Raw genomic sequence first — 14195 nt, forward strand, 5'->3', positions numbered from 1 at the left:
TAATTCAAATGACATTTGCAGGCAAATTGTGAGCAGCAGAAAAGCTGGTCCAGGTTTCAGATGTTCATTTCCATGAGCATTTGGCTCAAGACTGTAGGTAAATGTGTAGGATTAAATAGCGTGCAGTTGCCTGGAGATAGGTTTGCAATTACATGTAGTTGGATTTGCATTTCTGAAGATGTGGGGAAAAGGGCATTAAGAGAGCTGAGCAGAGCTGGGACTAGATGGCCTGTCACCATCAAGGGAGAGTACCGAGTACTGCTGAAGGTCCTGTCACCCACCAGAGCCTTCTGGCTGGCTTCTTCAGCAAGCTGTCCCCTCCTGGTTAGAGAGTCTGTCCTCCAGAGCCACCCCTGACAGAGCAGCCTTTGCTTTAAAGCCATCGGTTTCCAAAAAAATCTGCAAAGAGACAACTGCTTTTGCACAGCTGCTGATTGAGCTCTGGGATGTGAGACAGTCTCCTACAAGACACTATGTTGTGGAAGTGGAAATTGTGTGGCACCAGAGGATGAGTGCCCCTGTTCATGTGCTGCACAGAGATAGCATGGTGTATTTCTCCTTTCTGTCCACCACAGCCATTCACAGTATATCAGAAGCTGGAAGGGACCTCAAGAAATGATTCGGTCCAACCCCCCTGCCAATTCACTGCCATATTGCTGTGACAAGAAAAGACAGATTTAATGTTTGTTGAAATGCTCTCTGCACTCTGATCCTTGGGGACTGTTTATTTTTACATTCCCTTAGCTGGTAGAGAAGCATCTGAGAGTGATGGCTTCTGCTTGGTACCTCTTAGAGCTTTCCAGTCTTTGCCTGGATCAAGCCCAGCTTCCTTCCCATGTTCAGAATGTTTCACTGCTGAACTGACTTCTCTTTCTCTAACTCTCTCTCAAATCCACAAACTCTTTCTGCCTATTTGTCTGTCTCTGGTCCTCCTCTGACCTTAGGATAGTAATTTTATTTCATTTTCCTCTTATGCAAGTTTTATTATGGTTCTTTGATTTCTATCTGCTCTTTACCTATTGAATTTGATATTAATTTGCATGCTGATCCATTATGTCAAGTCATATTGTGTGTTCTTACCTCTGTTAGTGGGGCTGTAAAGCTTTGCAAACTAAAACTGGATTCATGAAGTTGCACCATCAGTAGCACCTTGGTCTTTTCAGTGCTCTCTGAAGGACCCACTGAGGAACCCCATTTGGATTTTTTTACAGTGATGAATAATTCTTGTTTTCCTAAGTATACATGCAAGAAAATCAATACACATCTGAACTACACATCTAAGAATAAAGCTTTTAGGAGCACTGTATCTCATACCTTGATGTGTAGCATACTTCAGCCACTATTGCCCTCAGCTGTCTGCTGTCAGAACAGCTCAGATGTCATCAGTTCTCAATGGATTGATTGCAGAGGAGACTGTCTGGAAGATATGCAGGCAGAGGCTGCATGGATTTCAGTGAGTGGTGGGAGGAAGCTGACTTCTGTGCAGTTGCTGCTGATTCTGAGTCAGTGTCAGCACTTGGTGTTGACTGAAGGTACAGGCTGGTACAGATTTGTTATAGTTTTGGTCAGTAGCTTGAGATATTTTATAGTGGGCAGGGCTTATGATTGAGTCTGAAGATTGGATGAGATTTCTTAGACTAGACCAGAGTATGATATTTCTAACAGGTAAAGAATTCATGCTTTTCTCATGTATGAAGTGCCCAATTCTAAAATATTGACATTAAGAAAATCGGGATGCATAGTTTGGATCAAATAAGTCAAAATTCAGTCTGAAATTGATGCAAGAGAGAAGTCATTACCAGAGCCAAGTGTCTAGTGACTGCTAGCTAAATAAACTGATACTGATTTTAAGAAAATAGTGGATTGATCCAAATCGCAGTTGAAGATCTAGAGTTTCTAATTCATACAGTGAGACTGCAGCTAGAGGTATAATAAAGAAGGAAATATGTTAGCTTCCTGCTGCTTAATGCAGTCTGGAAGCCCTAATGAGGAAGCAGATTTATTTGTTTAGGAAAGGTCAAACGTTCTTAAAACATAGCTGTTACTCTCTGGCCCAGAACACAAAGCTCAGTAGATTGTCTTGCTCTGTTTTTCTCCTAATAACTTTACACCATATTGTTGAGGAGACAACCAGCAATGAATAACTAATAAAGTAGCACTCCTCAAGCTTGGTATCATAATGAGAACATTCAGAAAGTGCCAAAGGAAAAGTGTGTGGGGAGAGGAACTCCCCTCCATCTGCTCTTGTTTAGAAGACACTGTGCAATAGTCTATCTGAATAACTAGCAGCAGGTCTGCTGCTTTCAGCATGGGGCATGGAGGTACTGTCAGCATGGAAGATTGGTGCTTCCTGGAAACTGAAGAGGAGGGAGGACTCTTTTGTAATGATGCAGATTATGCTGATAGTGCTGGGCAGTAGCAGTTGCTCTTGAGGGAGCAGAGTGATTTCTTCCCATTCAGTCCATCCCAATTCATGCTGGAAGGAGCTGCTAATGGCCCTCAGTTCTAATGGTCACAGGAAGCTGGATAAATAAAGTGGGAGGAGGAGGGGTTTTTTTGTGTTTGTGCATGTGAGTGGTCAGTTTTTGCTGTACAATCCACACTGTACAGCTGTTTTATTGCTTTTAGAAGTGAGCTTAACCATTTCATCTAACATTAACCTCTTCCTCTCTTTTATTAAGGCACTTCATATTACTTTGAAGATCATAGCTGAAAATTGGCTTTAAATTACATTAAACTTAGGGGTTTGTCCTAAAATGATGTCTTACCTTTTTGGTATAATTACCTGGTTTTTTTTTTCTGGAATCATCTTTTCCCCAAAGCAGTATGTGTAGCTATTTAATGCTTATTTAATGATGGCAGGTTGGGGTATAATTACTCAGCCACTGAGCTTTCGAACTGTTGCTGTAAGAATAATAACATGATTAGTTTTTATTTTACTGTCCAAACTCAGTGGTTTGTTCTGTTGGTAGTAAGTTGGTATTACTTTGATATACAAAAGAAATGCGTCGTGGTGGTCTGTCCTGCCATGGGTCACTGCCAGAGCCTTGTTCTGAGCAAGTTCAGAGAACAGCAGTATTAAACAGGAAGGAACAAGGTTGACTGTAAGAGTGCAGCCAAGACTTTTTCTGTTCAATACATGTTTGTGGTTGGCAACACATTTATGATAGAATAGTCAGTTAATAAGAATAAGCATAGAGCTGCTTATAAAACAACTGGAGAACTCCATAAACAAATATGTGGCAAATGCAAAGTTGCATACACTCATGAAACACGCAGAGTATATTTTTGTAGAACAAAGTAGGCTTCATTCATTACTCCAAATCTTCCTTTCACTGCAGTTGCATATTTCCTTTTTATTCCTCGATATTTGTTTGTAAACCAATTGGTGTTGACTTTGCCTACAGAACAGCTGTGCTCATGTGGTGTGAATTTTTAACAGATAAATTTACTGTTTGGGATTGTTGAGAAAAATAGTGAACTGGAATCAAATAATGAATATTCATGGATAGCAAATTTCTGTATACCATGAACTTGATGGTATTAATGTCATCAATCAGGGACTCAAGTCAGTAATCATAAATACTTAATGCTGTGCTCAGCAAAAAGCTGTGGAACAACCATTGAAGGAAATATTTGCATAAACCATTTGCTGCACATTCCTGCAGAATAAACCCATTTGTACAATATTTTTCCCATTAATGGAATATTTGCTATCTGTATGGAATGTTAACTTTGCAGAGAGTCGTGATTGACTTGCGCAGAACTCAATGAAGGACTATGCACACTCAAGTGTATTTTAATATTGGAATGCAAACACCGATCAGGAGCAATACATCTGTGTTAGGTATCTTTGTGAGATTGTATTACCGGGAGTAGAGTAAAAACCATACCTCATGTCATAGTAATTCATTTCAGATGTCCCAGCATTGTAAGAAGTTCCAGGGGGTTATTTAATTAAACCACAGAAGGTCATAGTATATCCACAGATCTGCTCTACTTGTAGTGTTGTTTATTGATCAATAATTTCATGTCTGCTATACTTAAAATGATTTAAAGTCACTACAGCTTTTTAACCAGTAAACCCTGTCAGATTTATCTTAAAATCCATTCATATTTTTTACAAATAACTAACATTTTGATGGTGGAAAAGAAACACTGTAAAGGCAGTTGGAGAGGTGAGGAGGTAATAAAGCACACTATTTAGTGTGCCATAATTGGATGTCAGTGCAAATGAGATTATTTAGGTTAGTCATTGCAAAATTTATTTTAAATGCCTGTGACATTCAAACTGTACACCATAACTATTCCAGTCTAATTGTAATATCGGTCTGAATGCTGATCTTAAAAGGCTAGAGGCCAATGAGATGCTTATTTGGAAAAGCACTTATTTTCTCTCGAAACTGCTGGGTCCTAAGTCTCCTCTCTGGCTTGTCTCTCCCCCTGACCCTCAGTCTTAGACTGAGTGAAGTGGTGCAGGCTAATGGCATGGTAGATATTAACCACCATAATCACTGAGACTGGCATTCAATTACATCAGTCACAAAAGGCATAGTAATTTTTGTTAATCGTATTCCTACACTTCCACATTTTGCTAGTGTTGGTTTTCTAATAGCAAAACATATAAACGAGTTGATGATTTTTATCTCGTAGAGAAAAATACAATTAACTTGGTGAACTAATGCTGCTGTGTAACAGAGAAAATCTGAACTGACAATGTGACAGACAGAACAACTTCAGAAGGGAAATAATATAAATGCAGCTGGCTTGTCTATGACCATTTCCTTCTGTTGCACCCACTTGTGCAGGACACAAACAGCAATCCTGAAATATTTTTGCTTTTCCTGTGGTTTTTCTTTTGTAGCAATATTGGCAGCAAAAGGAAGATTATTTTTTTAGATTTCAAGTATGCTTTCTTTGGAGACTTTATTGCCTTGGGGCACTTGATCGATCTCTATGTTTATACTCTGCATACCTATGAAAATCATACCCAAATTTTAAGAACTTTAGATTCTATAGACTACTGAGACTCGTTTTCTTGGCCAATCCTTTCTTTACCAGCTTTTCACAACTATGCAAACATTAAATAGGATTTTTCTTGCTTCAGTTCTATAGATCTGCTCCAGTGCTCACAACAGATCCTCACTTAATTGAAGCAGTTAATCCAAATCAGATTTCAAGTTCTGTTTATAGCATTATTCAAGGAAACTTTAACAGATGACTTTGTGTAAGAACTGATGGGGTATGTGCTAGATGCCAGATGAGTGTTCATGTGTAATACAGTGTTTTGTTCTTTGTAATGGAAAAATATAAGCAAAAAAAATTTTTAATAGTGATATCAATATGGGCACAAAGTCCTTTTATTTCATTAGCCTTCTCATTCTAGATAAACTATTGCTCATGAAGAAGAAAAATGCACCAAGTATAAAGGGCTGTATTCAGCACAAAATGTCAGTCAAAAGTTACAGCATTGGATATTTTGGGGCACTCAGAGCATTAAAACTTACAATGAAAATTAAATTTATAAAAATACTTCTTTTTTCATCTTCAGTGAAATAAGAAAATTGATCACTCAGTATATGTGGATAATAAAGACCCCACACTAAGCCATTCTTTTCCTTTACTTTTCACTTCTTTCAGCATGAGCTGTTATTTTTTCATTCCATTTACTCTACATTAAGAGTGAAGACATTCTACTGCTTGCTTGCTTTATTTTGACATCGGTTATCTCCCTGATTGATTAATTGGTTGTTTGTTATACTCACTGGCCATAATCTTCACATAAACGTTCCTCCTCTGTAGTAGAACATCACAGGTAAATGGTTTTGGTCCAAATTTGTGGGAAAATTAAAGGACTGATGCTGTTTGCAGTCAGCTATACATCAGGTATTTGTTCAGATAGAATCTGAAAGGCTTAGTGGGTAGCACAAATAATGATGTGATTAATTTCTTGGCCTTTCTATTAAAAAAATTGCTGGAAATTTCCATGATACTTAAATGCATGATGATGTTTTTACCTTGTTACTCTTGCTCCTTACTTTTTGTGCAAGGAAGACTGGTGTTTCTGTCTTTTCTCTTTTTTCTCAGAGCACTTTATGTAATAACCTCCTTTCAAACCATTCCTTCAATGTAGAGCCCTCTGCAATACTGCCTCATACAAAATGAGGAGGTGACAAGCTGAGTTACACTGCGTCTTCTACTGTTGATTTAGATGCAGTAGAGTTGGGAACAGACTCTTAAAATTCCAGCTGGCAATGTGTCAGGTTTTTTGATGTTGTGCCCTAATGAAAAGGGAGTGTATTGCTGCTTCTCTAACCCACAGTGATATATTGAGGTATATAACTGTTCAAAATTCATTTTCCTCTCTCTAGAAAGCCTTTTCAGAAAGATCATCAGATGTGTGATAGTCAAGGGTGTATGGAAGATTTGACCTTGCTGCTAATTTTCTTTTTTCTTCCTAGAGAGCAAGCACTGCTCTGCAGTGTTTCTTCCCTATCCCCAAAAGCTTGCAATAGCTTGTTTGCACTTCCCTCATTCTTCATTTTGTTTTGCATTGCGCTACAATGTAGGCAGACAAAACCTAGATGATCGAGTTGTAAGAAGAAACATCTTGTTCTTATGCAAATGTAACAGAAGCCTTTTGGAAGTAGTCACATTTAAAATCTTACAGAAACCTTAGGTTTCACGAACAGCAGATCTGGCAGTGCTCTTGGTGGTGGTGGTACTTAGAGGTGCCACTGAATGTGTTTCTGATGTCGACTTCTCATTGCTGTTTACAAACAGTAACATATGTAGGCTTGCTATACCAGCTGACATTGTGCATAGTTAAGGACTAAACCAGAGGGTATATAGGCATGAATCAAAGAGAACAATTGTAAGAATGCTGCATTATTATAAAATTTTAATTGCCATAGTGTTATTGGCTTGAAAATTGATGCAAACAAATGTTTTTGGACTTTCTGTCACCTGCAGTTAGAATTTATGAAAATACCCATCGTGAGTCTTTCCCAAGACAAACCCCGGGCATGTACAGCTTTGAGTGTAGTTTTCCATATTTTCGCAGTATTTGGGATTTGACAATTACAATGTTTCCACTTAAAAAAAAAAATTGTTTTGTAATTGTAATCCATTATAATCTAGAAAAATACCCGTTTTCCCAGTTTCTATTATGATTTTGTTGCTTCTTACCAACACATTCTCACCTTCACATTCAGTCTTCTCTGTCTGATCAAAAAGATTCTTCAGGTTTAACTCGCCATGAGTCAGTCCTGTAACTGCTACATGTTGATAACTTCAATTAGTGTAGTAAAAGTATTTTATCTATGCGTAACTCTGTGTGTGTGTGTGTATACATATATATATATACACAGAGAGAACTGTTAGTTTAAGAATCATAATCATTTGAGTAAAATTGACATACATGACAGTTAAACCTCAATCTAATGAATTGACTGGAATGTATGTAGAGCAGTGTCCTCATGCTGAACATTTGCTCTATAAGTCACTTCTTGTCTTTCAGTGGAATTGTTGGAGTATGCAAGGATTTGAAGGTTTGAACTCATATTTTTTCAAAATTCTTTTTGTGTTTCCGTTAACTACATTGTCTAATCTTGAAAAAACTAGCTTGGTATTTCCAGTCTTTATGCCATAATAGGTTACCTTATTTGAAAACATAAGTCATCACCGATGACAGTGTTCTCTCAGTGTGTAGAAATAGTCAAAGAGTGTTTGTGTAATGGAAACTTCTAGGTAAAGGTAACTGTTGAAAATACTACTTGATCTGAAGGCTTATTTTTTTGAATCTTTGAATAAATTGATATGACTGATCATGGAGGTGACTAAAGAAGTCTTCTGAGGGAAAGAGATTGATAGAGTGGAGACTGAGGAAGAATAAGAACATGGTGATCTGTTACACGTTTCAACTGCAGTTGATTTTGGAGCACATTATATTCACTGAATCCAAATAAACTATTACTTAATATACTAAAAGGATCTGGAAGACTCAGGCTGATGTATTGTGTTGTTAAAATCTCAGGCGATCATTTTCCAAAACTAACATTTAATGTTTTCATTGTCTCAGGTCCCCAGTCTGAACCTCCATCATGCAGTGCCAGCTCCATCACTTGCCCCTCTGCCTGCACCTGCAGCAACAATGTAGTGGATTGTCGAGGAAGGGGCTTAACAGAAATCCCAGCTAACCTACCAGAGGACATTTGGGAAATGTAAGTATCATGTAATACACCATTCTTTTCCATGTTTCTCCAGTTTTGGTCCATGTCATAGCCTCCTGTGTGGAAGAAAGGCATGTTTTGAAAACTGTTCTGAGAAGTTATCAGGTATATTGCAGTTGGCCTCTTTGCTTTTGTTATTTTGATCTAAGGGCTCAAAACATTCTTTAATCTAAAATAAGATACTGTTTGAGGCAAGGTTAAGTTCTTGACATGTTATGCTCAGATTGCGTCTACATCTCACAAATCTGGGATTACAGTTCTATACTCAGGTGAAGGAAATACACAGACTTTTTAAAAAATTGAATCATTTCAGTGTTGGTTGGTGAATTCCCTAAGGGACAGAGCGGTACTTGTCCTATACTCAGGTGAAGGAAATACACAGACTTTTTAAAAAATTTAATCATTTCAGTGTTAGTTGTGTGAATTCCCTAAGGGACAGAGGGGTACTTGTTAGCATGACAAGTTCTTTAACACTTTCGTGACTTTTTGTGTTGTGAAATCAGATGCTGGATTTACAGACTCATTTGTCTGTCTATCTTTAGGAACTGTAATCATCCATTTTTGTGTCCATGACTTCATACTGCTATAGTCCTGAAATACTGTTATGTTAAACCAAGTTGCTTTTGATTAGTCCATAAGGAACGTAGATCAGTTCTTTTCTTGCTTAGGTGCTTGTCATACAGGGATTCTTGACATTAAGCCAGCTTTTACAGTCTACATAGTATGGATTCAAATATTTATATAGTCACTGGACTCATTCAGCTTCTTGTTGCTGTAGCAACGTTTGCTACAAAGCAAAATTCACTAGGATAAAGCACAAGTTAAATTGCTCATATGTAGCTTGGCCCATTGTGATATGCCAGGAATGTGACAGTTATGGCCAGTGAGGGTGATGTGCTCTGTTGTTTGCTGTGATCTTCTATACACCATGCTCCTCTAAGTCACTTTATCAGTTGCCTTTATAATTTAAAATTCACCTCACCTTTGTCTGGATTGCTATCTCAGCACAACAGGTTAGAGGTAGTTTATGCTTGATTGTGCAGCACTACAAAAAAAAAAGATATACTAAAAATGAAAAAAAAAACCTAAGTGGGTGCAAAGAACAAGCAACATCTTAAAATTAATGTTATTGCGAACGCCTCGAGCACATAAAAGTGTTTGCACAAAATATAAACACTTTTGTCTTCTGAGAAAGTTCAGAGCGTATTGGTTGTGTTCATTTGCAGTGTATTGTGGTACACAGAATATGGATGTCAGACTTAGTTTTCTGTGCATGAGAGTCAGTTAAAATTATCAAGAAAATATAAATCGTATTTGTCATACCAAGAATATTTGGTGTTTAGTCCTGGTTTTAGTTCTGTCAGATGGAGCACAAGCTTCCAGGAGTGACTGGAATGGTTCAACAATAAATAGAGGATGAAACGGGTCCAGACATGCTCAGATATTAGGATTGGGCTAGGAGAATTTAAAGTTTTATTTTGTAGTGTTGAAAACACGAGCAGAAATCAGACGATTTTGTGGCTTCATGCCAGGGTCATAGGGAGAGCAGGATCTGCTAAAAGAATGTGTTCCAGCACTCTCCTGACAGCAGTGCACCTCAGTGTGAGAAAGCAAGTGCAAATGTTCACCTTTGGAGTGATTAAAATAGCGTTGAGTATCCGGGTTCCAAGCCATCTCTGGTTTGGTTGATCCAGCCTAAACCTAGCCCCTGTAATTTGGAGTAAAAGCAACTTAGAAGGTCCACTTTAGGAGACCAGCAAGTGAGGGAAGGCTTGGATAGCCTTTACTTAGATAATGACATAGTGAGTCAAGATGCAGATAACTTTTTAAGAAACTTTCATAATCTGGAGGTTATAAACCTTGTGGATCCATAGTACACTACATAAAGTTCTTGGCACACCAATTAAAACCTAGATTAGTTGGACCTCTTGTGTTTTAGGCAGTGCTGGAGTCTTTGTAGCTAAACCTCTTTCATTGCTCTAATCCTGTTTATATCCTTTGCAATTCACAGAGACTTCAGGTGGTAGTAGTTCTGCAGAGTGTAACTCTCATGGAAACATTTATTTCTCGCTTTCTGTGGGTGTCAGGCCTGTGAAGATTCCATTTGTCTGAAATATATATATTAAGAAATTTCAGTAGTTCTGTCTGTTTACAGTGAAGGTGGTGAAACACTGGAGCAAGCTGCCCAGACAAGTTGTGATGCCCCATCCTAGGAAACACTCAAAATCAGGCTGGATGTGGCTCTGAGCAACCTAATCTCATTAAAGATGTCACTGTTAACTGCAGTGGGGATAGACGAGGTGACATTTGAAGATCCCTTCCAACTCAAACTGTGTGATGATTCCAATTGACATCACGTATGGTTTTTTCTACCTGCACAGAACGGTGCTTTCATTTTGTAAAAGTACTGGTTAAAAAAACCCAAACAAACAAACAAAAACCCTCATGAACCTTATATCCAAGGGTCAAGTATGCATATTCTCACACAGAGTTAAGGGTATAGTCACATCTTTCTGGAAAGGTGGAAGAAACTGCTACAGTGTTTTCTGGGAGCAATCCTGACACAAATTCTTTAGACCAAGATAGCCATCCTGGTTTATGATGAAGTCTGTCATATTGCACAGAAATTCAGTTTGTTTGAGGCTGCTCTGGACTTATTCAATGTAAAATCCATCCAGAGGTTGGGTTCCAGCTACACATGGAATAATGGTTGTCTTTTGATTTGATATGATAGGCAGAATAATAATTTTTTGCTGTAATGTTATAGCAGTGGGGCCAAGTAAATTCTCTCTACATGCTGCAACCCCCATCTCTTGCTCTCACTATTGTTTTTTTCTCCGGAAATTTATCCCCCATGATTAGCATTCAGTCCAACTCATTGTACAAAAGGTGCTGCTGCCTGAAGACTTCTTTCTGGACTCTAATCCTATGATCTGGTTCTCATAATCTTTGAAAGACATAACTCAGTAGAGATGAGATTCCTCCTATGGAATATGGGGTACTGGCACACCCCATGGCTGAGCTGATGTTATGTGGGATCCTAAGGAGTGTTACTTGAGATGTATTTTTTTTTTTTGTTCAGCCATTCCTGTCTAGCATTGTAAATATGTCTCGCACTAAAATACATTTCCCCCTGTGGATTATACTCCATTCATAATATTTATGTGATAGTATTAAAGTGCTCTGCCTTCTTCTGTTCCAGTTGGGGCATTTCCAAGTGCCTTTGCTTGGTTATTAGTTGCATTCAGTTCCAGCTTTCTTGTATTTCCCCTTAACTCAGTATTTCTTTGTAAGCCAACATGTATCTGCTAGGAAGCCCTGACTGAAGGCTGTTACACACACAGCTGTTACACTGACACGCTTATTAGAGGTGACCTACATTTCACTCTGTCCTTTGGTATTAATTAAAGATCTTTTACTCAGCCTTTCTGCCTTTCTTCATTAACATGGGTAGGCAGAACCTTCTCTGACAAAGCTGCCAGCAAGTCCTAAATTTGGCCTTGTTGATAAAAACCTATCACAGAACAGGTGACTTGCTTGTGACAGAACATAAAACACATCATATGACACTAATTTTCCCTTACTGCTCACCTCTGCCATGTGTGACATGGAGGTCTGTCATGTTACTCTATTACACCTCTCCTCCAAGGTGATTATTCTGAAGGCCCCCATTGCAAGAATGTTTATTATTAAGTAGCAGAATTTTATTATTAAGTACCAGAATTTAGGAAAGCCAGAAATCTGTATCTCAAACTTGCTTTTTCATAATTTTATAGAACGGGTATCTAGAATGTACAGAATGCAATTCATTTTTTTTTTTATAAAGCTTCTTGTTCAGTGGGGAGCTGACATCAGCAGCCAAATTGACTGAGGAAAAATGAGTTAAAAGAAATTGAAGCTGCAGAATACAGACTGTGTGTTGAATGTTATAAAAGATTCTCTGCCTACAGAGTGGTTCTCTTGTGTTTTTCAGAGGAGAAATGAACAGTGTTTGTTATAGAGAAACACTTGAGAGTAAACATAGAAAAGTTTTTCATGAATACTTGGATCAAAACAAAAGTCATTAAGCACCTGGAGGCATTTACTGAAAAAGAAATACCAAAACAAATATGGCTTGATGGTTTGCTGGTAAATGAACAATATAGTCATTGCACTGCATTGAACAGCATCTGCAATAAAAGAAGTTTGCATTTATTTAGAAAGGCTGAGAGAAAACACATGCAACATAAAGAGGGAACACAATATGAATGCAGAATGGACCTGACCTTGAAGGGATAGAAGGAGGGAGGCATGACCTACAGACTAGTATGAGACACAGTCTCCAGAGATTTTGTTTTTTAGATTAGACTTAATCACAACCTCACAACCGATGCCAGTCAGATTGAATGACAGCTCATCCCAAAAAGACAGCAATATCAGGATGTAGCAGAGACCTGTTAAATGCAAAGCTACTAGTTGTGGCCGTGAGTCACTCCCCTGCAGCTTGGAAGGGTGTTGAGAGAAACGCTCTTTGCCACAACAGTGGATTTCGCTCAGCATGTGGTTTGGGCTGTGGTTGGCTCAGAACTCTGGGCTGGATGGATTTGAGATCTGGTGCCGTCTGCCTGTTTTCAGTCATTAGTGTTTGACTGGTTTTATGCCAGGAAAAGAACAGCTTTCCTGTGTTTGCAGATGGGGGGCACTGGAATTAATGACATTGCTAGCCATGTCTGTAGTGTTTCAGTGTGTGCCTCCCAGGTTTGTTTGATGCTTTCCAGCACTGGACAGTAAACGAATCAGAAACTTTCTATTAACCTTTCCCCCATCTCACTCCACTTTTCCTCTGTCCCTTCTTTAGAATGGAGTTTTCATGTTGTTTGTCTGACTCAGACTGATATATCAGTGCAAACAAGGCTGTATTTTAGGATATTAGTTCTGGACAGCTTTTGCCTGAGAATTTTATATATCTTGGTAGTGCAGGGATGTCTACTTCTGCCTTTGTGTTTTGTAACATTTGAGAGTCCTTTCTGAGTGGGAGCAAACACTGGCCCCCAAAAGCTGGTCCTTCTGCTGCTGTCTGGCCCTGCAGTACATGGTGGAGGGATGTCATTCTGTGGTACTCAGAGACAGCTTCCTGGGCTGCTGAAACAGTCACCACTGGCATCACCTCTGGCACTGTGCGCTGCAACTCTAAAGGATCTTCAGATTGTGTAAAAGAAGATTTTGGGTAATCGCTAGTGCTAAGGGTTGGATTGTGGGTTAGGACAGAAACTTGGAATAATAAAGGCTAACTGTGCCCAATACAGGAACTTTTGGCAAAAAGAAGGCTGAACTCAAAGGAGGAAACAACAAAACATGTGATGAGGAAGAGGGGAAACAAAGGAAATCAAGACAGATTAATAAAATGAGTCTGAGAAAGTGATGAGTATTTCATAATAAGCCCTGAGATTGCTAGTGGTGAGTCTGGGACGCAAACTCTGCAGGTGGGTTTAGGGGATGTGGCAGGAAGGCTGGGACACTGGGTGGCATGGATGGAGGCTGAGAAGGCTGAGGGGCCAGGACAGGGTGGCACAGGTGAAGATGGATCTGAAGAGTCTGTTCCTGTCAGAACACATAGGCATCCTCCAAGGCCTTTCTGCCCTCTCATCATGTACTTGAGAAACTGAACAACAATTTGTATCTTTGTCCCAGTACACTAGTGACTGCATAGGGATTTACTGCTTTAACTGCTGCTGTTCCAGTTACACATCAATGCAGGCCGTCTGGGTGATGTATTTTTGTTACACACACACAAGTTTCCTTGTGATGGAATTAGCTATTTCAGCTTTTGGTTTTGAATTCATTAAATTAACTATGTTATAAAAAGAAAAAAAAAAAACAAAGTTAATGTTTGTAGGTGCAGTGTTTATTCAGTGCTTCTGTATGTATGTGCTATGCACTTTAATTACAGCATAGTTTCATGTTGCTTGGTTTCTTGTTGTCTAG

General features: G+C 38.8%; 1 protein-coding gene across 1 annotated transcript in view; it reads left to right on the forward strand.

Moving 5' to 3' along the window:
- Positions 1–14195, forward strand: part of SLIT3 (slit guidance ligand 3) — a 503078-nt gene that overhangs the window by 311548 nt on the left and 177335 nt on the right. Inside the window, exon 9 of the mRNA XM_054389401.1 lies at positions 8081–8222. Within this exon, the coding sequence (XP_054245376.1) occupies positions 8081–8222 (142 nt within the window). The remainder of the gene's footprint in view (positions 1–8080; positions 8223–14195) is intronic.

The sequence above is a fragment of the Indicator indicator genome, chromosome 18 (genome assembly GCF_027791375.1).
Source record: "Indicator indicator isolate 239-I01 chromosome 18, UM_Iind_1.1, whole genome shotgun sequence".
NCBI lineage: Eukaryota > Metazoa > Chordata > Aves > Piciformes > Indicatoridae > Indicator > Indicator indicator.